Source organism: Cygnus atratus, chromosome 1 (assembly GCF_013377495.2).
Source record: "Cygnus atratus isolate AKBS03 ecotype Queensland, Australia chromosome 1, CAtr_DNAZoo_HiC_assembly, whole genome shotgun sequence".
Taxonomy (NCBI): Eukaryota; Metazoa; Chordata; class Aves; order Anseriformes; family Anatidae; genus Cygnus; species Cygnus atratus.
Genome location: NC_066362.1, coordinates 144,290,772 through 144,314,256, shown reverse-complemented (window position 1 = coordinate 144,314,256; position 23,485 = coordinate 144,290,772). Strand labels below are relative to the sequence as shown.

Here is a 23,485-nt window from a genome sequence, read left to right as displayed (position 1 = left end):
CGAGATGTGTCTAAGCTCAGACGGGTCTCATTCCTCCTCCAGCTGGTAAGTATTATTTACAAGAGAACTACAGGAGCATCAAAACAAATCACACTTTAATGTATATGTAATGATATATTTCTATTACAGTTTATAGCATATACTCCTGAGTAAATAATACGCTGCTGAGAAGTTGCTGCCTCTTGTGTCAGCCCTGACATCTATTTAAAAACAACCAGCCTGGCAAAACATTACTGACAAGCCCACAGAGACCAGGAAATTAAAGGTAATAACCACTCATCTGGGCTGAAAGTTCATTTCAAATTCATTGCCTTTCTCTCTTCCCATCCATACTTCTACAAAAGCATGAAGATCAGTGCTCTGGACTTCCAGCATAAACTATCTTCTTCTCTACCTTATAGATTCGCTTTAGATTTTTGCTGGTACTTTAAGGCCATATTTGTGGTTTAATTTGAAAAGACATGGTGCCTACGGGGATTAGGGAAGTGTCTTGCGAAAGCATGGGACTCAGACGTGGAGGGGAATAGAAGTCATGAAGACAGTGATAAAAGTAGGAACAGGGTACGGTGATATTGCAGGTTGCAGCAGCCTTCACAGAAAAATAATTGCTGCTGCTATCAGATGAATGTTCTTATCATTGAGAAAATCACCAAGCAGAAATCTCTATTTTGACTTCAAAGCGAATCCAGCACTGTCTCACCACAGGGCACTTATCGCATTCATTAATTCACAGAAAAAATTCTTTTAATGTCATGAATGCATATTTACAGCTTACTTTAAATTTCTCTTTAGTATTACTTTATAATAAGAGAAAAACACTCGAACATTCCACTCACATAGGCAGATATACCGTCCTCTGAAAATACCACAAAAAATAGCCTAATGGTCTTTAAGATTCCTGTGACTTGTTTCTCTAATTCACTGACTCCATAAAACAATGATTCTGGCAATCACTCCAGGCCTTAATGTTCCCAGAAATAATGTATAAGCACTTAATGCATGGTGGTGCCACCAAGTATTGATGAAAAGTGTTACACACAAGATCAAATAGCCTCATCAAATGCTAATTACCAAAGCGGGAGCAGAAATGGACTTTCCAATTCTAAAGTAAGACTTTTTCTGCCTTAATGGTATGTGTGTAAAAACAAACAAATGTGCACGATGGCAGCTGCAGCTGCGTAAATTCCTTCCTGCAAAAACTGGAGCTAAATTTCTCTAATTTAGTATTTTCTGAGAGGTTCTTACAGCCTGTAAGTGACTATGGCTGGGGATGGCGGTGAGGCAGGATATTATGTCAGCCTGTTCTGGCACCACATTGGCCTCGATTATTTTTTGGTTCATAACAGGTCAAAAATTCTAGACCATGTCTTCTGTGAATAGATCACGGAGTTACAGAGAGCCACTATCCTGCAGTCTAAGGATGGTTGTAAATTGGAGAGAGAAGCCCAAATATTTTTTGTCGTCTTCTTCCAAATGTTCATTTGACATTACCATCCATAAGAGCGCTGATTATTCTGGTTTGCAGCTTCTCAGTTTCCCCAAATGAGGCTTAATTAAGCATTATGTGGATGAGCATCATGAGAATTATATTTTATTCAGCGTTGTTTCTCAATCAGAATAACCCTTTCAGCACTAAGCACTGGTGTCTAGCTCTCCCCTATGGGCGTTTAAATGGTTTTATAGTAAATAGATTCTTGCAATTTGGGGATCAAACAACATAAAAAATCAAAGGCAGAGAAACAGGAAGGCTTAAAGTGGAGGCTTGACCTCTAAAACATGTTAATTTAATCCCGAGTTCATAATTACCCTCTTGATAATTGAACAACAAACTCATCAGGATCCTGTGCAATGGCTCCTGTAGGAAGTTCCCCTCCAGGGAGATGGTAGCAGTAAACAAATAAACAAAAACCCCACACAGAAAAAAAGGGAAAATACACACTGCGGTCACTTCTGCTAAAATGTCATGCATGTACACACGGAGTGTGTCAGATGGACAGCATTTTGTGGTGCAGCGTAAATAGCAAGAGGCTGCCTTGCTTGCTCTTGAGTCTTCCAAATCAGTAGCTGACTGGCAGGTAGCGTGAAGCCTGGGGATTCGCCCTGTGCAAAAATTATTTCAGTGGTAAAATGTTTTTGGGTTACTACCCTGAGGAGCATCTGGAAAAAAAAAAAAGCGTTGTTTTTGTTTTACAGGCAAGAGGATTTCATGCACAGTTGAATAAACACCCTTCTAAAGCATAGCCTTCTCTGCCTCAATCCAGTCAAAAATTAGATTTTGTGGTTCTTGAAAAATCTTTCAAAATGTATTTGCGATGAGACAAATTATAGGATAAAGAGAACCCATTGTCTCTATGCTGGTAGTTTCTGAAAGGCGATTCTGCTTTGACCTGGATTCTCAGAAGCTCATGTAATCAGTCAATAGATTTAGTCAGCTCATGTGTTTCATTTGCGGCAGTTTTGAAAAATAATGTTATATATCCTAATACACACAGAGCATATTTAAAGACCTACTGGTAGCTATAAAAAATTGAAGCTTGCATGCCTGCCCAAAACGCTCTCCTTAAAAAACCTCAATTCCTTCCCATCTCCTAACGCCAACAAGAGTTACTTAATAACTGTAAGTTATTTAAAATTGATGTGCGACAAATAGGCAATGTTTAGCTCCGGGTCTAAATAATTTAGAGTGGAGCTGGGACCAGAGACCAGGGAGCAGATTTGGTTAGACTTCAGCAAAGCTTCTATGACATATTTGGCTCTAAATGACAGAAACACAGGTGGGATCGACTAATATTACTTCTCTTGCCTTTTTTGACCAGTTCAGCCCCCTGAGATAGCTGCCATTTGTTTCAGCTGTCCAAATCTCATTACTGGATGTACAGCCCATTGTCATTTGCAGCTGACAGCAGAGCAGGCTGGATACAATTTGGAATCCAGACCAGAGCTGAAAAACACCTGAATTTCTCTTCTTTTCTCAGAGCCTGTTGTGTGCTTGAAAATTCCAGGTTGATAGTTAGTCTTTGGATTTTAAATGCAATCTGTATGCTTCTCATGGTCAGCACATTTAGGCTATCAGCCAGGGCTGAACCACAGTTCTGCTATTACATTTTCTCAGCTAAAATCCAGCGCTCCTAAATAACTGATAAGGAGTCACACTTCCGAATGATTTATACGGGGAGGCACTTCAAGGAAGGTTTTTCATTTCACATGCTGTCACTGCTCGGGACTGGGAGCGTGCAAGACATTGTTCTCAGCTTTTCCTGAACATGTGGCCTCCGGTTAGGAGCCTGTACTGACACCCGCAGATACAAGCGGATTTCCTGTGCGTGGTGACGAGTTGTTCAAAATACTCACACCACAAGTTCCTCCTGCCAGGAGGATCCTTTCTTTCTTCCTCTCTCAGCTGTTGTCCTGGTGCGCACAAAGCCACACTTCATTATTCATGAGACGCATTTTCTCCCCAAAACCAGGGGATTTGGAGCACTACCGACCTCTGACCTTTCCAAATAGCAGGGACGAATAATTCATAAGGGGTGAAAATGGAAGCAGGACCAGCCACCTGAGGCCTAGGCACGATTACCGTCCGGGGGGAATTTCCCTCCTCTCCTGGGGATCTCAGTTACAAGTGGCTCCTCTGCACCCGCAGCCTAATTCAGCTTCTGCTCCATCACAGGCCCGCAGCACTACTTACATCTTCAAGAAAAATCTGTTTTGCCAGCATGATGGGGCATTCTGCATGACGGGCAGACACTATCACCTTTTAGATGGAGGTCTTACATTCACTGAGTGATACTCGGCATGCAACAAAAAGCATACAAACAGCAAATTTGGCTGCAAGCAGAATGAAGACCCCAGCATTGCTCTTTTCTCAATAAGTGCTTCGTATCCTGACTATTGTGGTCCTCCAGTCGCTATTTTATCCAGCTGAGGTGGTTTGAAGTTGATCCTTCTACCCTTGAGCATCCCTAGGTTGTCAGTCAATTAAGGTATTTTTTTAGACTCTCAAAATAGCATCTTGGCTTTTTGGAACCAGCTAGGTTGGTTCTGCTTACAGAACAATGAACATGTTATCAAAGGCAAGCAGTCCACAATTATTGAATTAATGATATGCAGAAGTACTTTCAAAGCATGGGAGTTTGCACTCTGGTCTGCATGTCAGTGCTCGAGATGCATAAATCTGTGCCCTCCTGGAGAAGCAGGAGGCTTATTATAGTCTAACAACTCATAAAAACAAAAAACGTGTCAGCTCTGCATGAAAGTCTGGTTTCAATTCACAAATGCTGACAAAAGCCACAGGAATATAGTACTATGCATGAACTCGCTTTTAAGGGGTGGAATATATTCCACATTTACCGAAACATCTAAAATTTACACCTAGATTTTAAGTTCCTACAGCCTTCAAAGTCTCTGTTTCCTCTCAAGACAGCAGGGAGAAAGCAGGTGCTCCAGGTGGAGGTCTGCAGGGGAAATGGATACTGGTATTAGGAACACGGTTTCACCAGGCACCGGTCAGTTGCCTGAGGTAGGGCAGTGGATTCTGTTGAGGAACTTCTGTGATTGAATTCTCCTTGTTTAAAGAATAGGCTATAGAAAAAAAAAAGTGTGTTGAACTTTAAAAAAAGGTAGAAACCTCCTGGGTTTCAGCTCAGCACTGATCCTGGCTTGAACCAAAGATGCTCATAGCTACTAAACTGAACAAAATTCCTTTATTTCTTTTTACGAGGAGATCCTTTTGAATAAGCAGTGATAAAGTGCCTAGAAATTTCAAGGATATGATATAAAGACACAGTAACACAAATTTAGATTCTAATGGTGAAAGGAAAGGCATAAATTTGCTAGACAGTCAGCACTGAAACTGTAAATTTGTTGTCTCCCCCTATAAAAATACACTTTGGCTGAATTTGCTGCTGCAAACTAGCAGGGGCCTGAGATGGTTACAGAGAGGACCACTCGAGGGCTGTGAGGACGATTTGCTGGGCAGACAAGGGAGGAAAGAGAAGGTGAGACATCTTCTTGTGGCCAAGCTCACGGGTCAGTTTGGCAGCTAAAACGCATTTGCCAAACGCATTTGAGAACAAAAACAACCCGAAGACAAGACTCTCGCTGCCTCAGTGTAACACCTCAGGGGTCCCCTGGTTGTGCTATTTTGGCTGGCATTCAGCCACACTTAAATCAAACAAAAAATGCTGAGTTGATCTTCTGTCTGAGGCTGTAGCAGCATTAATTGTTTCAGAGCCCTGTCAGGTCTCAGCAGATGGCAGAGAAGGAGCTGAATTTCTGACATTTTGATTTAAAATGTATAGATAATTACAGGTTTAATAGACACATAAATATATATAAGCACAATTTCAGTGCTCATTGTGTGAGAGGCAAAGTCTGGACTCTCTGCAGACCTATCGAAGAAGGCTGAAAGCAGGTGAATTCATGTTGGTAGCTCGTGTGATTTTACTGCAAGTCTTACAGCAGCGAGGCATTTTTCTGAAGGCTGCTCCTATGGTCAGGAGAATATAATGAGAATGTCAGCTCCATTTTTTTTCCTTTTTTTCCCCCAGTAGATCTACATTCATAGCAAAGTTTGAAAATGTAAATTTTTAAATCCCTCAGACCAGATGGAAAATAGTAAGACCCCTAAAAGCAGACATACGTATTCATACATGCAAATGCCACGCTTGCAGTGGCTGGTTTCTCTGGGCTGTGATAATGCATTTTGACAGAGGGAAACCTCTTTTCGCTGAGGCTGATCCCTCTCACCAAGGCTCTTCTTCCCCTGCCTGGATTCTGGCTGTGATTGTTTTGGCCAGCAGTGATCGAGGCACCTCCCCAGCTGCCTTGCCTGCAAGCCTGGGGCAGAAGATCCCCAAACCGGTGCTGCAGCACTGTCCCTGTGTCTGTCTGTCACCACTGGAGGGGCTTCGTTGTCCCCCAGCCCTAGCTGTGCAACAAAGATGGCATGCCCTCCCATCTGCGGTGAAGGACACAACCAACCTTCCTTTGGGTTGGGTTTCAAAACTTCTAATGAGGAACACGGGCCCCTTCTTGTCCCCTATCACTTGTGCCCAAACACTACAGTGACCTGTGAAATGAATGTGTTTTTTTTTTTTTTTTTCACAACAGTTGTTCTGCCAAAGCAGGGGAGAGTAATTAAGGCACTTTCTGCTTTCCCGTCTAATTTTTGTGGTATTCTAGCTTACACCGAGTCTTCACATGACTCTGGCAAAGGGTGTGCACGCTTCTCTCCTCGGCTAGTACAAGAACAGAAAAGCCACAGGCTGTCACATCTCTGCAAAGTCCAAATGTGTCGCTTCAAGTGCCAAAAACGTGGGTGTCATTTACTTGACGAGCCTGGGACTCTCGCTCACATCTAGAGCTCGCGCTGTGTCGCAGATGTCCCGGTACATCTTGGCACGCGTGCTGCTTCGTGCGGGGCCATATCCTCACCTTCACACTCCTGCTGAGGGCTGAGAGGAGGCGAAGACCTCCAGAGAGGCCCCTTGGCACATCGTTTTGGCTGCCCTGTGGGCAGACCCTGTTATATTTGGGTTGTCTGTGCATTAGCAAGCAGTGCAGAACAAGAGGGGCTGTTCTGTAGAGGGAAACTGAGGGAACTGAGGACCTGATGCCCCCAGGAAATGCGTTTCAGGGCTTTTCACTTCAGGTTTGCTCTCAGTGCACCGCAAAGCACAGCTGGGTGCTTCACTTCAGACGTGCACGCCTGGTCCTGATAGTGCAACTGAACCCTGTGTTTTTTCAGCTGTTCATGTTTTAGGAGGAGCTAATCTGCACACACCATGCATAGAAGACTCTGCAGGAAGGCCAAGGCAGAAGAGGTTTGGGATTGATATTATTCTTCTCTTTCTTCTACGCTTTCTAACTGCAAATTACCACTTGCATTTTGATGTCTGCAGAAACAGCAGGTGTTTGCATGGGATTTCAGCATGTCCCTGGTGGGTTTGTCTCCTGCTTTTGCTCGTCCCTTGGTGGTGGTGGTCCAGAAACCCCTTGTCAGATCTGCTGGTATTCTCGAGGGGGGAAGGACGGAATAGCCTGCACAATCAGCACACGTGCCTGTCTGAAACCTTGACGAGTGTTTCTGAACAGCAGCTACTAGCCAGGTACCAGCTACTTGCCAAACTACAACACATTTGTTTGTCTTCCAGTGATCTATAGGGAAATAATTACTCTACAATTGTTTTTTGTCCCTGAGGTGTAACAAGTGTGTGAAGTTCATACCGGTAGTGTTACCCTAAGGGGGAGCAAATACAGTCTGGAGTAAGGATAATGAGATCACTCAAGATTATCTCTTTCTATAACAGAAAGTGAGGAATATAAGCTGCAACACTTTACAGTTCAAATGAACTGTATGATCACTTAAAAAAAATGTATTGCATTGTTGTAAGTCAATGATTGGGTTCCAGAGGAGAGGAACAAAGCTGGTAAAGGGGCTGGAGAGCATGTCCTGTGAGGAGGGGCTGAGGACACCTGGGCTGTTCAGTCTGGAGAAGAGGAGGTTGAGAGGCGACCCCATTGCTCTCTGCAAGTCCTGAGGTGGGGAAGCACGGAGTGAGGTGTTGGTCTTTGTTCCCTGGTCACCAACGTCAGGGCGTGTGGAAATGGCTCAAAGCTGTGCCAGGGCAGGTTCAGACTGGGCATTAAGAAAAAATTGTTCACTGTGAGGGTGGTCAAAAACTGAAATAGGCTTCCTGGAGAGGTGGTTGATTCCCCGTGCCTTACAGTGTTCAACAGGCATTTGGACAATGCCCTCATTAATATGCTTTAACTTTTGGTTAGCCCTGAAGTGGTTGGACTCGACAATCTTTGAAGGTCCCTTCCAACTGAACTGTTCTGTTCTGTTCTAAATCAAACCTAAAATGATTTGGCTTTGTTCTCCAGCTCATCACACCTGTCCACTCATAAACACGTGGTTGGGAAAGACCGATGCAAAGCCCTGCCAAGTGAAAATGACAGCTGCTTTGCTCAAGCGCAGGTCCGCTTGGAAGAGGCCATGCCCCCAGCCTTACCTGGGCGGGCGCGCTGGAGGAGAGGTGGGCCAGGTCCCCGATCCTGGCGGCCGCCCGCGGGTCGCTGGAGCTGATGAGGACGGGGGCGCTGATCTCCATGGAGTGCCGGTTGCTGGCGGCCTGGGAGGACTTGTGGGTCATGCTGAGGGCGGTGAAGGAGTGCCGCTTCTTGGCGTTCTTCTTGCCCTCCACCTGCCGCGGGGCTGCCACCACCGCCCCCGCGCCGCCCGGGGTGGGACACGGCCCCAGACCCACTGCTGCGGCTGGATCTGGTGGCGCCTCGCAGCCGGCAGCGGCTGCTGAGCACGTCTTGTCCATCTCGATGAGCTGCTTGGCGGAGTCGTTGAGCTGAGTGCAGGGGAAAAGGGACAGAGGAGGAGGAGGAAGAAGAGGAAGAAGAGGAAGAGAAGGGAGAAAGCAGAAGGGGAAGGGGAAGGGGAAGGGGAAGGGGAAGGGGAAGGGGAAGGGGAAGGGGAAGGGGAAGGGGAAGGGGAAGGGGAAGGGGAAGGGGAAGGGGAAGGGGAAGGGAAAAAGAGAAGGACAAAAAGGGACAGAGAAAGAAATATAAGGAAAAGAAAAAAAGGGGGAGAAAAATTAAAAAGGAAGAGAAAAGAAAGGGGAGGAAAAGAAAGGAAAAGGAAAAAGAAGGGACAGAAAAGGATAGAAGAAAGAAAGAAAAAGAAGAGAGTAGAAAAAAAGAAAAGGAAAAAGAAGGGGCAGAAAAGACAGAGAAAGGAAAAAAAGGAAAAAAGAAGGGTTAGGAAAATAAAAAAAAAGAAAAGAAAGGAAAAAAAAACAGAAAAAAAGGGGGATGTTAATGACCCATCATAGCTTGCTGATGGCACCTGCTGGACTCACCTGGGCCACCCACTTACCCCACAGCATGGAGGCAGCAGGGATGCTCAGCCTATACCCGCCCTGGTCCCAGCAAGGGGATAATGCTGAGCACCAAAATGCCACCCCTGGACAGAGGTGGGTCTCAGGTGCTGAGGCCTGAGCAACATTTACTCTGCTGTGGACACATCCAGGAGCAGGCAAACAACACCAGAGGTACATGTAACAGGCTATTTTTGTCTGAAAACGGGCTATGTTGGTTTCCATAACCAGTGTATGAAATATGACATTATCCAAGAACTTCAGTCAAGGACAAGGCCCCCTTGGGCTTCCTCCCCCGAGCCTCCCCCCCCCCCAAAAAAAAAAAAAGAAAAAGAAAAAAGGAAAAAAAAAAAAAGAGTAGTTGCTGCTTGATGATAAGCTAATTTGGAAACCTATTACAACTGAATATAAGAAGGAAAAATAAAGGTATGGGAAAAATAACAGTAGAAGTGTGCAGTTAAGCAAATGTGTAACTGAGTAGCTTTTATGGCTCCAAATCTCCATCACCATACTGCAAATACAAACAAGAAATAGATATCATCACCAGCCTTATGCCAGCCCTCCCAAGTCTGAAAGCACTTCTGATTCCACGAGGACTCACTTGCATGGAAGAGGCACTACACGCTCCAGCACCTAGAAAAGCATCAACCGGCAGGATCCTTGATTCAGCAACAGCCGCCACCAAGTCAACCAAGAGCCCCCAGTTAACGATGCTCCACCCCTGTCAGAGCTGCTGGGAGTCCTGCTACCATTCAATTAGCAGGCCATTTTCCCAGCTGCACTCTCCGACACGAGACCGTGCTTACGGCTGGCACAGTGCGCTGCACCTGCCAATTTTTGCCAATAACAGCTGATCCCATCTCAGATTCTCCAAGAACGTCCATTATTTCCCACTTCATCATGCTGTAAATTGGTAGAACCTAATATTTGCCAGCAGGCTGCAAGTTGCAAGGAAACCAGATGGTTCCCCTCCCTTAAGTAGGTGTTACAGCTCTGCTTACCCAACTGATAGAGACAGTCTAGCTGAATTATTTGAAATAATGAGGAGGAAAGGAGAAAGACATGAAATATGCACAATACTTTTCTACATCAGAAGGTCAGGAAGTTCTTTGCTAGTAAATGAAGCAGGATAGGAATATATTTCAATTCTTTGACATAAGAAAATATAGAGTTAAAAATCATAACAAAAAAAACCTTTAGAACTTCCTGATTTTACAGCAAGTCAATCAAGCAGGATAAGAATATATTTTAATTCTCTGACATAAGAAAATATAAAGAATTAAAAATAAAAACTTTTGAACTTCCTGACTTTACAGCAGTGCTCCATACGGTCAACGCAGTGCTCCAGCTCTCAATATCAAAACTCTGATTCGTCTTGTAGGAATCAGGTTATAAATCCCCCTGGCTGGAATCCAATTTAACACTGAAACTGTTCTTTTTAAAACAACAAAACCCATTACTTTTTTTTGTTCAAAGCAAAATCTGGTTTAAAAGGTCAGTAATAGAGCTAGCATCTAAATGTAGAGTGATAAAAAATAGCCTCATATAGATATAAACAAAGTCATTCCTATTATTGGTAGAAGATTAAAGGCAAAAAGAGCCCCCCTTCCCAAAACAGTCAAGCTAATGAACTTTTGGGTATGTGAAAGTCTTCCTGAAATACTGTGAAAAAATCATTTTGGCGTGCCAATATAACAAATGCTTTATGGCTTTACCACTTTATTTTCATAGAGAACTTTGTTTTTAAACAGCTTTGCCTGTGGATGCTGGAAAGTACTTCCCAAATAGGCTCGGAGCACCAGAGGAAAGGTTCTGCTTACTGCTTTGTAGGACCAAGTGATGCTGTCTCTTTGCAAAGAACTTTTAGAAACCCTTTTTTAAACATAAACATGACTGCAAATTTCTTATTTTAAACTTGGGGTATGTAAACAAGCATGGCTTTCTGGTGTCTGTCATCAGATCTTCAGGCAGATCTGCTTCCAGAGGAGAAGCCTAATGGAAAGTTCTGACCCACAGTCAGTCTCAGGAATTTGACATTTGTGGAAGACTGTAATTCTTACAACAACCCCTAATACCAGAACACAGCTTTCTTGCTTGTTTCTGATCCCTCCTCTAAAAAGAGTGCATGATTGAAATTCTGGCCCTGCTAATCCCAAATTGTAAAATGCCCTTAAGACTGCCGCGGGACTGGTTTTACCCCAAATCTATTCTGTGGTAACAGGATGTCCTAGAAAACTCAGTACATGCTATAGAGGGATAAGGCTTGGGTTTGAACGCCGAGCCAGCCAAACATTCCCAGCAGCCCTGCATTCCCTGGGATTGCAAATCCTTGTGCAGCCACACTGTGCGACAGCCGAGGGACACTGCTGGGTACGAGATGCAGTGAAACGCTGCTGTGAAACTGTTTGCAGGGTCTCGGTGACTGCTGCCTGTGGTGCTGCATGCTGAGACAAGGATGCACCAGCCTCAGCTCACAGAGGAATTCCTGCCTGTTTCTCGGGAAGGAATTCCCTGCTGCAAGGATCCATGCTGGAGAAAGCCCCATCTCCTCACTCCATCCCCAGGGTGAAGGAAAGGAGCTGCGCTCACCTCCAAACAACCTTTTCCCACAAAGGGAGCAGTAATCGAGTGCGTTCATTAAAAATCTGCTGACCTTGATGAGGGAGCCACGCTGCTCTCCCAGCCACAATAATAGGAGCTGTCAGAGCTTTGGCCTCAAGCCAGCCAGTCCCTGCAATATGAACTGAGGGAGAGTGTTTTTTCTTTTTCCTCTTCTTCTTCTTCTTCTTCTTCTTCTTCTTCTTCTTCTTCTTCTTCTTCTTCTTCTTCTCCTTCTCCTTCTCCTTCTCCTTCTCCTTCTCCTTTTCCTTCTCCTTCTCCTCCTTCTCCTTCTCCTTCTCCTTCTCCTTCTCCTCCTTCTCCTTCTCCTTCTTCTCCTTCTCCTTCTCCCTCTCCTTCTCCTTCTCCTCCTTCTCCTTCTCCTTCTCCTTCTCCTCCTTCTCCTTCTCCTTCTCCTTCTCCTTCTCCTTCTCCTTCTCCTTCTCCTTCTCCTTCTCCTTCTCCTTCTCCTTCTCCTTCTTCTCCTTCTCCTTCTCCTCCTTCTCCTTCTCCTTCTCCTTCTCCTTCTCCTCCTTCTCCTTCTCCTTCTCCTTCTTCTCCTTCTCCTTCTCCCTCTCCTTCTCCTTCTCCTCCTTCTCCTTCTCCTTCTCCTCCTTCTCCTTCTCCTTCTCCTTCTCCCTCTCCTTCTCCTTCTCCTCCTTCTCCTTCTCCTTCTCCTTCTTCTCCTTCTCCTTCTCCTTCTCCTTCTCCTTCTCCTTCTCCTTCTTCTCCTTCTCCTTCTCCTTCTCCTCCTTCTCCTTCTCCTTCTCCTTCTTCTCCTTCTCCTTCTCCTTCTCCTTCTCCTTCTCCTTTTCCTTCTCCTTCTCCTTCTCCTTCTCCTTCTTCTTCTCCTTCTCCTCCTTCTCCTTCTCCTCCTTCTCCTTCTCCTTCTCCTTCTCCTTCTCCTTCTCCTTCTCCTTCTCCTTCTCCTTCTCCTTCTCCTTCTCCTTCTCCTTCTCCTTCTCCTTCTCCTTCTCCTTCTCCTTCTCCTTCTCCTTCTCCTCCTTCTCCTTCTCCTCCTTCTCCTTCTCCTTCTCCTTCTCCTCCTTCTCCTTCTCCTCCTTCTCCTTCTCCTCCTTCTCCTTCTCCTTCTCCTTCTCCTTCTCCTTCTCCTTCTCCTTCTCCTTCTCCTTCTCCTTCTCCTTCTCCTTCTCCTCCTTCTCCTTCTCCTCCTCCTCCTCCTCCTTCTCCTTCTCCCTCTCCTTCTCCTTCTCCTCCCTCTCCTTCTCCTTCTCCTTCTCCTTCTCCTTCTCCTTCTCCTTCTCCTTCTCCTTCTCCTTCTCCTTCTCCTTCTCCTTCTCCTTCTCCTTCTCCTTCTCCTTCTCCTTCTCCTTCTCCTTCTCCTTCTCCTCCTTCTCCTTCTCCTTCTCCTTCTTCTCCTTCTCCTTCTCCTCCTTCTCCTTCTCCTTCTCCTTCTCCTTCTTCTCCTTCTCCTTCTCCCTCTCCTTCTCCTTCTCCTCCTTCTCCTTCTCCTTCTCCTTCTCCTTCTCCTTCTCCTTCTCCTTCTCCTTCTCCTTCTCCTTCTCCTTCTCCTTCTCCTTCTCCTTCTCCTTCTCCTTCTTCTTCTTCTTTCTTCTTCTCCTTCCTCCTCTTCCTCTTCTGCTCCTCCTTCTTCTCCTTCCTCTCCTTCTTCTGGCTTTTAGATAGGACTATTTTAGATATTCTACTTGTGACTTTACCATATCGGCAGCAAAGGTACCAACATTAAGCTACCTCAGGAGCTCTCCCAGCCAAAATTACTGTTTCATTAGTCTCTAGATAAACCTAATTTTTCTGCAGAATGTATTACGGTGACTTTCTCTCTCTCTCTCTGTTGCACGTTTACACACGCTCACACACGTGCACACACAATTGTCACCTGCACTGGCTATCCCCAGGTGGGACTAAATCTGCCCTGTATACCCTAATGTGAGGCAATGCACTAAAGTTTCAGCGGGTAGCACTATGCATCTACATATATGCTGAAGCTGGGAAAAAGAGTGAGGAAAAAGCTTCTTTCTGGCCAGTGTGCACTCAGTAGGGCCATAATTAGTCCTAGCTTTAGTTGGAAAAACAAACTATTACTGTGGAACTTATTATTATCATGGAATAAGGTAGAAGCACAGGAGATTAGGTCAAATTTAAACAATTAACCTTTGCTGCTCTAGTCTGCAACAGCAGCATTTCAGTCTTTTGTTGTTGTCACAACAGTACTGCACCAGCAAAAAAAAAAAAAAAAGGACAATGCCACCATAATTTCTTTGGGTGATCAATAAACAAATGTAAGGCCAAAACCACTGCTCGACTAATAGAACCCATATCTCCTGACAAATACACCATCATGTTTGCTAATCCATGGGACGGGCAAAACTCCTGCAGCGTAGTTCAGACCTCCAAGGGACGCCATGACACACAGCGGCCACCACAGCAGCTCTGTCTTCTCCAAGAGAGGGGACAGGCAGAAGGTCTCCCTCTGCTACTGAATGCTCTTAGCTTTCAAGGCACTGAGATGTGGGTACAGGATTTGCTTGGGACTGATACCAGACCTGTCAAAGAGCTGGCCTCGCTCTGTGTCTGGTTTATCAACATACTTCGGTGCGTACCTAATGTTGGGCACAGACCAAAGTGCCACAGATTGGACTAAAATGCTGCTCTTCTCTGAATAAGGAAGGATTTCTTACATCCTCAGTGTTACGCACGTGCTCAGGTATTTTGTAAGACTGGAGCCAGTTTGAACCAGAAAGCGCAGTTTATTAAGGCTTTCAGGAAAACAACAGTTCATTTATTTTGTAAGCCTTTTCTGTCTGTATAGAAAGAATTAGCTGAAGGGTGGTGCTCTTCAAATACAGGTATAAGACCAGAAATATTTTACTTCAGACCATTTTTAAATAAAAAAGATTTCAAAACCCCTCAAATAAATCCATACTTGATGAAAAGAATAAACTGGTCAGAAAAAAATGTCATGTTCAAGGTTTTAGAGAGGAAGCACTTAGCAGAGCAGAAAGGAAAATTAAGACTATTAATAAAAGTTCTCCACAATGTCCCTCCGAAAGACCGAAAATATTTCCACCTAGGGACTGCTAATTCTTATACTTCGCAGTTCATAAATATTGAGTAGATCACGCACATCCCTATTTTATGCCTTGCAGAAACTTTGGCAACTTGGAGTTCCATAGCTGATTCTGTGATTAAAATAAACAGTCTGAATTTATTACTGTGCTTTCAGTTTGGAGTAGTTACTTTCAGGAAATATTAAGTTCTTATGCCCTCATTAAATTAGTTTTCGCTAGTATTATGATTTATGCTCTGAAGCACAGTGAGGTTATTAAATAAGTAAGGACATAGCTATGGAAGAATCTCTGTCCCTGTGAGTTTCCTCAGAGGACTGCATCTATGGAAGTGTTTTCATCTCCAAAAAGCAGCACTTCAGAAAGTTCAAGCAGCTTTTCCACATTGTTATCCCTACCGGCAAACGCAGGGTACAGCCTTTCTTCTACTGTAGCCAAGCAGCAAAACCGCCCTGTGACTCAAATGGGTGTTAGGAGAAGGTACACAACACTTCACCTAATACTTTAAATGTTCATTGGGTTAGTTAGCACAGACATTGCGCAGCACTTCCAAAGGCTTACTAATGGGATATTAGCAGCCAAAGCTGTGCCAAAGGCTCTTCAAACAAGTCATATTGAATGCATCTATACTTTTAATCTTTTATATGATTCATATATTCAGATTTAAAAATGTTTAGGGAAAGCCTCCCAAGTTCTCCATGGACAATTTAAATTCATAGGGCAGAAGCCACAAAACTGTATCTCAATTATTCATTTATGCACCATCTTCTAATGAGGAATCATTAGCGTGGCATGGTTTAAGAGAAAATATTATAGCTAAAACAAAGCATTATTTCATGGTTTTATGTTAATCTCTGCAACAATCCAGTATTGCCTTTTCTAATTTACTGTCGGGGAAGGACAAGCAAATGCGAAACAGATTTGCTGCAAGTGGTTTATCCATCATGTAGGACAGATTTCTGAAACCCCACACTGTGATTGGGAGCACAATCACTCCACGCACCCAGAACATACAAGAAGAGCAATACAGGCGTTTGCTTGAACATCTTCACACGGAATGAGAGCTGCAGAAATACTTTGCTAGGACGCATCTCAAACTGCAAGCATCCCATTCCTCTGCTCACAGGCTGAGGTGTAAGCCTTGTTCCCTTTTCCAAAAGCCTGCTAAATGTGTCAGCAAGTTCTCAGGGAAAGAAGTCCCAAAACATATGACCACCTAGCAGATAGCCTTCCTAGTCAGGGTCATCCATGTACATGTTCTTGTGCAGTCTGGAAAAACACAAGCCAATCATTTTTGTCCTCAACATGGTTCCTTGAGAGGCAGTGGAGTGGTACTTAGCAGTCTATTTCCCTGTCTTACAAGACCTTTCTCATTTAGCAGCAATGTCACTTCTAACGCATTGAGAGGCCGAAGGAATGTAGCATATTAGAACAGCATGTGCTTGGACGAGCGTGTCATCATGATCTTGCAGAATGAAAATAAATGATGCGTGCAGCAGAAGTAAACACTAAGCCTTGGGTGGTGAACTTGGATTCTTTTTTTTCTTTCCCTTTTTTCCAAACAGTTTTAAGATGGAAAATGGTTTGCAGTGATAGAGAGCAAACACATGGCTTGGTGAATCTCAGAAAAATGTTCAGTCTGCTGCAAAGTCTTCTCAGGAGCAAAGCACAGCTAATAACCTTACGGAAGCTAATGTCCAAACAGCTGAGAAGAGAGAAAATAAAACTAACCGCAATGGCATTAAAAATACATGAACTCACCAAAAAGAAGTGTGCTTTCTTCATCCCTCCCCATTCCCTGAAACAATTCTCGCTATCTAGCCTTCAGCTCCAAGTATGAGGACTACCTTACTCTGATCTGTCATCTCTGAATCTCAGATCTGCTGTGTGTCTTCAACGTGCCTGAGGATTTCCTTCTCTTTTCTTCCTGTCTGTCCTCTGTGGGCACCCTTTTTCATAATGAGATGCTCAGGATGGCACCAAAGCTCCTTTGAAACCAAGAAAAATAACCAAATACAGCTTTACTCAACATCAGAAAGAGTGGGAGAATCCAGCCTATTTTTACTTATAAATTATTCAGAAAGCTAAATAAAAAGTGCAGTCGTGAATTCATGGGCTTGATCCTAATTCCTTTGAAGTCAGTGGCAAAACTCCAGCTGTCTTCAGTGGTGGAAGGACTGGTGCCCATCTGGCACCAATTTCAGCACCAGAAGAGTCCCTGTTGGAGATTGCCAGGAGTTTACTGACAAACTGGTTTATCATCAAAAAAGATGAAATTCATCAGGACTGAAGTACTTCCCTGGATCATCCTAGTTTTGACAAGATGCCCATCACGAGATCGTTTCCTAGATGATGTTTCTCAGCTAAAAATCATGGAAATAACCAAGTCTACAGTGGTTTGCGAGTTCACCCAGGTGCCTGGGCTCGAGGCTCACGGTCCCTGAGCTGAGGAACAGCCACTGGAGATATGAAAGGACACTTACATTTTCCTGGGAGGAAGCCACTGGGTTTTTGGCCACGCTCAGTCTCCCTTGCTCTTGCTCTTGCTAATTGGAAAACCTTTGTGCCTCTGTGAGTACAGCTGCCCGTGTGCACAGAGACAGAAGATACTGGTGCTGGCAGGAGAAGTGTGAGCAGCCTCGTGCTGGGTAGCAGCCAGGGCAAGAGGCTAAGACGGACTCAGGAGCACTCCCAGAAGCTTCTCAGATGTAATCCTCACACCTCACTGATGCCTGGCAGCTGTACGAGCCCTTTACAGTTGCTGCCAGTTACTGTGAGGAAGGGAAGCCCTCTGAAGCATCTTTGTGCTGAAATCTAGAAACCTCTTCACTTGCAGAAACATTGAGCCAGCTGGATGTCAAAACCTCGGGATGGGCTAGGAAAAATACTGCAGTACCTGGAGAAGAGCTGTGTGGATTGCAAGTGATCTCTGAGCAATACCTGCAGAGCCTACCTGCTTTAGAGAGAGACAAGCCTCACATTTCCAACATTTTCTGGCAACTTTCTACCTCCTTCCCTCGTGTCCCACAAGGCTCCTGGTACTACTGTTTTCTTGGATGCACAACAACACCTAAAAATTTTTGAATTAGCTGAAAACTGATGGTACCAGCAGTTAAGGCTGAGGATCACTTCAGAGTAAATGCACACATCAAGGCTGTGAGTCTCAAGGTAAATGACTTCCCAACAATGGTGTGTGACCCCAAGTAATTATAAATGGGACTGTGAACCAGGCAACACTGTGCCCACATTGCTGCTTGGACCTTTGTTGCGTGCATTGTGGCATGGACCCACATCTTCTAGACACTACATCATGCCCTTTGGCTCATTCTCTGAGATTCATTCTTGGAAATACTGTGCTTGAAAGTACTGTATTTGTAATGTTCAAAGTTGTTGTGAAGGAAGCACCGATATTATAACGTCTTATTTAAGGAAGGAACTTCCTTCCAACTTAATGTGATAAAGGAAAAGGATGAAAGAAACATTAAAATAAATATAGATGCTGAAGTCCTTTCTGAATCTGATTACAAAAGTGTTCTGGTGGATGCTGAGAAAAAGGCCTAAATGCACCCCACATCATGCTTTGTTATCCGCACGAAGCATGAAGTTGGATAAATCTAAGAAGCCCTTGGAATAACAGTACAAGGAGCATGTGGGAAAACAGAAGTCATTTTTCAAGCACTGCAAGGCTTTGCCTCCACTGAGCAGGCAAGGAGTCTTTGTTGAGGTGATTTACAACTTTGTGTAGAATAAGAAATCTCATGCAATTGGGGAAAATTAAGTTTTATGTGCTGCAACTGAAGATTACCTGTGGGGAATTGCACACAAATAAATGTACTGCTGTCTCTATCTCTGATAAAGCAGTGAAATGAAGAATGAAAGCAAATGCCAAGAAAATGTTTTGGTTCAATTGATTGCAAAAGGAACCAAGGTGTACTCACTTCAGGCAGACATCAGCATTAACGGGTTGTGATAAACAGCCTTTGCCCCGCGTGTACTATACATAGGAAAGAGACATTTTTGACTATGTACTCTTCCAGATTCTACTTCCCACATACAAGGCAGAGAAGGACTGCTGGATATGGTACAGGCTATTTGCAACAGCATGATGTCCCATGGGACCGTATAGTTAGATATTGTGTGTGTGGAGCTCCTGCCAGAGCTGGCTGGCCTGGTAAAACACCACAGCTCTCCTCCGTTCCTTCAGTGGGAGCATGACTTTACACCCTCCTTCATTCTGTGCAGTGACCAATCATTTTAAAACAACTTCACACAAGGGTGTCTTACCTTGGAGACCTTTATACTTCTGTCATATTTGGTAAAAGGTGGGTAACAAACGGGTTGGGAGGGCATTTGGAAGCAGTGGCTATTGCATGGGGCATAATCACGTGCATCTCCCTGTGTAGGGAGACTGAGCAGTAGCTGAAGGCTCTGAAAGCCATCCTGCTTTCCAAGACACGAAAGCGTGTTTTCTGTGCTACATGATGATGTAATTGGGTTCACAACCCTCCCCCCTCATCTGCTGGAAGAGAAATCTGTCAGGGCTGAACTGCGACGAATTCCCTCGACTCTGCAAATTCTTGACTGAAAATGGCAGCATTCAGCCTCGCACTCGTGGTGTGGCTGACTGTCCCTCGAACTGTCTGCAGCCTTCTTTGGAGAATCGTAGATGTTGAAATATGATTGGGTACATGGCCGAGGTCAGGGGCTGATGTCTCTCGACAGACTTGCCAATGGCTGCAGTCAAGGAGTTCACTGAACTTCCTGGCTACCAAACGAGAAAATGCTATTTGTTCAACTCCCTGCATTTGATTTCTGGCTCGGGGCAGAGGACACGTAGGCGGTGCTGTTGAGTCAGGCAGCGAAACAGCTCCCGCGAGCACACGGGAAGCTGGATTCACGCTCTGCTGTCTGTCCAAGCCCGCTCTGCTGCGGGTGCCACCGCTAGATAAGAGGTGTGCCACTGCCCCAGTGCCAGGGAGCTCGGAGCAGATCCCCGAGGATGCTTGGGCACATGTGTCACGTTACTGCAGCGAAGTATGATGATTGCCGGCATTAGTCATTTTTATGACATCCATATGCAAATTCTGTTTATGTTAGTGTGCTGCAACTGGAAGGAATTTGGGAAACCACTGCTCTGGGTCACGTTGTTTGAGTTCTGAGATGGCAAAATTAATGGGCTAACAAAAAGTCTGCACAGTAGGAAATCTCTCTGAAAGGGCAGAACACTGTCCCCCCCCAACACCCCCAACATTACTCAAGTCCAAATATTTTCCTAACCCATTGCTTCCTGAAAATGGAATGCCCTGGGTTGCACCTACAATCTTTAGGCAGGGAGACAAGTTGTCCTGAGGGAACTCAATTTTTGCAGTCTGCAACCACACTATGTGATGAAGACACACAGACACATTTGTTAATAATGCTTATTATATTTGCCATTAAAAGCTGAAGAATTCCCACTACGGATCACAGTTCCATTGTGAGAAATATTACATAAAGACAGAACAAAAAGACAGCTCTTGGCCCAAAGAAAACACTAATTAAGATGAGGACCATATATAGACAAAGTATACAAAGAGACAGCCTTATCAGCAAGAGGGACAAAAGATTTTGCACATCAGAAATCTTCTGTAGGCATCACAGCCAAGAACAATTTCAGAGAGGGGTCTGGAGGACCAATGCTGATGCAGCTGTCCAGATGTTTTTGAAGCATTCTTCTCAACAGTGAAGAACAGAGCACTACAGAAGTAAATGAAAATTTGGAAAAAAAAAAAAGACAAAGCAACTGGCATCACTGGCTGATCAAAGGCAGGAGTTGATCTTTCAGTAGTAAATAAAAAACAATAGGTTGTGAGAGAAATGAATAATCAAAGGTTTGCAAGTATGGGCAAGTTGTATGTACTCAACAGGAAAGCAAAAGCCATGAGAAGGAAAGAAGTGGCAGCAGATGTGCACTTTCATGAGGTCACGAATGAGGCAGGTCTGCATTTGTTATGGATGCAGAAAGGATGTAGCCATAATCAGGATACAAGATGATCGGAGTTTGATTTTTGTGAATGCTCAGCAGTCAGGTTGTCCTACGACTATGCAGCATTGCCAGATACACGGATGAATGGAGCCAGGTGTGAGGATGGGATTCCCATTGGCAATGTCTTTATCGTTTGCCATGAAAGCACATTGATCCCTCTTTAACCAAGGACCAAATAGGAAAAATAACACATTTAACTCTGACAGTGTACTGAATTGAAACCTCAGGTGTGTGTTGAGAGAAAGTTGCTCAGTGCAAAAGCAGACAGATGTGTCCTTTGCTATGGACTTAAACTCAGCTCTCAGGAGCACTCTTGTGCCATCAGGGACCCTCATATGCCAAAATCTAGAGGTAGTGCTTGAAGCAGAGCATGGCCCTGAGCAGCTGCTGAAAAGAAGCTACCTAGCTTCTGTGGGGCAGAGAAGCCCAATGGGTGCACCAAGAGCTCCCAGACCATGTCATGGCTCAGGGAACTGCTTTACCTTCCTCACCAACATCAAAGCAGGCAGGGCTTGAACCAGGAGTGCTCTCCTTGTTACTGAACGTTGCTTTCTTCTCAAGAAACAGTAAAACAAAGCGGAGTTGCCTCTTCCCTCAGTGCCCTCCCCTGAGAACCTGGGCAAGGGAGTACCTCCAGCATGAGTCCACCACTGCCTGAATGCTCTGGTGCCTCTCCTGCTTTGTCCCAAAGCTTCCAGAAAAAATCTGTTATAGAAAAATTCTATTATGGAAACCTCTCTCATGAAATTTCCTGTCAATTTGATTTAATTGTGTCTAAGCAGATCGGAAGACTTCAAAGTCAGATTTAGAGCAGGACACTCCCTCCAGCCTTACTTAAACCAAGGGTAATATTATTAGCGTTGTTTACGGAGTATCCAGTGCTCCTTTGTCATAAAATTACAACTTAATAAAATAATCGGATAAATTGAGGGATGACCAGGAGGAAGAGGCGCTTGCTTGCACAAAGACCCATGTTCCTCACCTCAACATTTTGATTTGGTGGGTTAGAGCACAATTCAACAGCACCATCACCTGCAGAAAATCTGTGGGCAAGGGTTAGTGCCCTGGCCATGATTTCCTGAGGTAAGTGCGAGATGCCACGTGCCTTTCTTTCCCATCTGCACACTTTCTGCCCTGTATCCACGCGGATGCTCATGTGGCTACACAGTAAAAGGGATGAGGGAACAGATATGACTGGAAACTAAAAAACTGATGACAGCTTAAGTGAGTAGCTTTCAGTAGGGGCAAGTTCCCTGATCCATCTCAGTGCACAGCCAGAGATCTGTTAGGCCTGGAACAAGGGAAGTGACATGAAAGTTTTGCCATGGCTGAGGCAAAAGCAGGACAATCCTTTTGGCAGCAGCCCTTGCTTTTGTCAGATTAAAATAATGACAGGATCACCCAACCCCAAAATGGTGTAGCAGAACATAAAATAAACAATGGCAGATCTATTTTGTAAAGGAAATAAATAACCAAGATGAAGGACTTGCATGCAAATTCTTCTACAGTATATGCTAAATACCAAGGAATGAGCCCTCCAGAATCCTGTGCTCTAGAGAAAATGTCGAAAAGGTGGAGATCCCCAAATTTATTCCAACTCTCTTCCCTTGTTTCTGATTGTTGGTTTTAATTTGCCTGTACTGATTCCTCCTCTAGTCTTGTGAACTTGGTATTCTCAATATTCAGCACTAACAGCTAACAAAATGTTAGGGGACTTAAGACTTAACATCTGGTTTTGGTATAGCTAATGACATTTTTTTTCAGACTAAAAATCAACTTCACATGGTATTTTTGCTGTTTGAAGTAAGCATTCAGCACACATATGCACTCCAATGTCTCTTTTGTGTGTAGTATGAAGGGAGTTTGACCATTGCCACAATAAGAAACACGGAAAGAGGTAAAACCACTTCACAACTTCATCATATCATATGTTCTTGAAATAACTCCTCTTTGAAAGCTTAAAGGGTCAAGCTTAACCAAATTTTGTGACTCTTCAGCGTGGGAGAACATTATTTATAAAAGATGCTATCTGCTGAAAGTGGAGATGAGGGGGCTCTAGCAGGTACCTCCCAGCATATCATTTATGGTGTCACCAGCACCAGCTGTCCATCCTGTCCTTCTGATGGAGGTCATCACACCCATCACAGGCATAGCAAAGGACAACATGGGCCTCCAAATCCTCCAGGCCCTTTCACAGGCTGGTATTTTAATACTGGACCCACTTTCCTTTGACCAGTGCCACAGCTGATGGGTGGACACGTTTTGCCCTCTGCTCATCAGGTTGTTGCCACCAGCAAAGCGGCAGAGGAGACAGGCAGTTGGCCACGGTTGTCCTCAAATCCTCTGTTCTCACTCTGTGGCTACATCTGGATCGCTGATCTCCACTGGAAGAGCTCTGCAGCACCAGGAAAGCTCCCCAGGAAGGAAGCTAATTAAGACGTGCAACGCACAGTAATAGCAACAGTAGGAAATGAAGTGAAGAATGTGTGAGACATAATGAAGTCCTTGAGGATTTTATTTTTCATTAACTGCTAGACAAATCGTGTATCTGTTGACATATAGCTTCTTAATATACATTCACGCATTAGCTCTAGGTAAGCGAGACTGAAAGACATTTTCTTTTTCAAAAGGAAAAAAGATGCCAAGAATTCAGCACCGCTGAAGCGATCTTTAGAAGCTGTCAGAGGTGATCAATGGCTGGAAAAGACAAAAGCCCATTCCCGTGCCTCCCCTAGAGAGAGCAGGTTGCTGATGTGCTCTAGAGCCGCCTCAGGGCCTGGGACAGAGGGTACGCTCCATGGGGGATGGCACAGAGGCCCATGGAAACCTCTGCCATTGCTAAAACGTTTCACTCCAACGGTTGGGTGCTATGAGGAGGCTGAGCACCGCGGAGAAGTTCAGAACGGCTAATGGCAAATGCACAG

General features: G+C 44.5%; 1 protein-coding gene across 1 annotated transcript in view; it reads right to left on the bottom strand.

Annotated features, from left to right (window-relative positions):
• SH3RF3 (SH3 domain containing ring finger 3) overlaps nucleotides 1-23,485 on the bottom strand; it is a 240,043-nt gene that overhangs the window by 48,806 nt on the left and 167,752 nt on the right. The window contains exon 4 of the mRNA XM_035565607.2: nucleotides 8,016-8,363. Within this exon, the coding sequence (XP_035421500.2) occupies nucleotides 8,016-8,363 (348 nt within the window). The remainder of the gene's footprint in view (nucleotides 1-8,015; nucleotides 8,364-23,485) is intronic.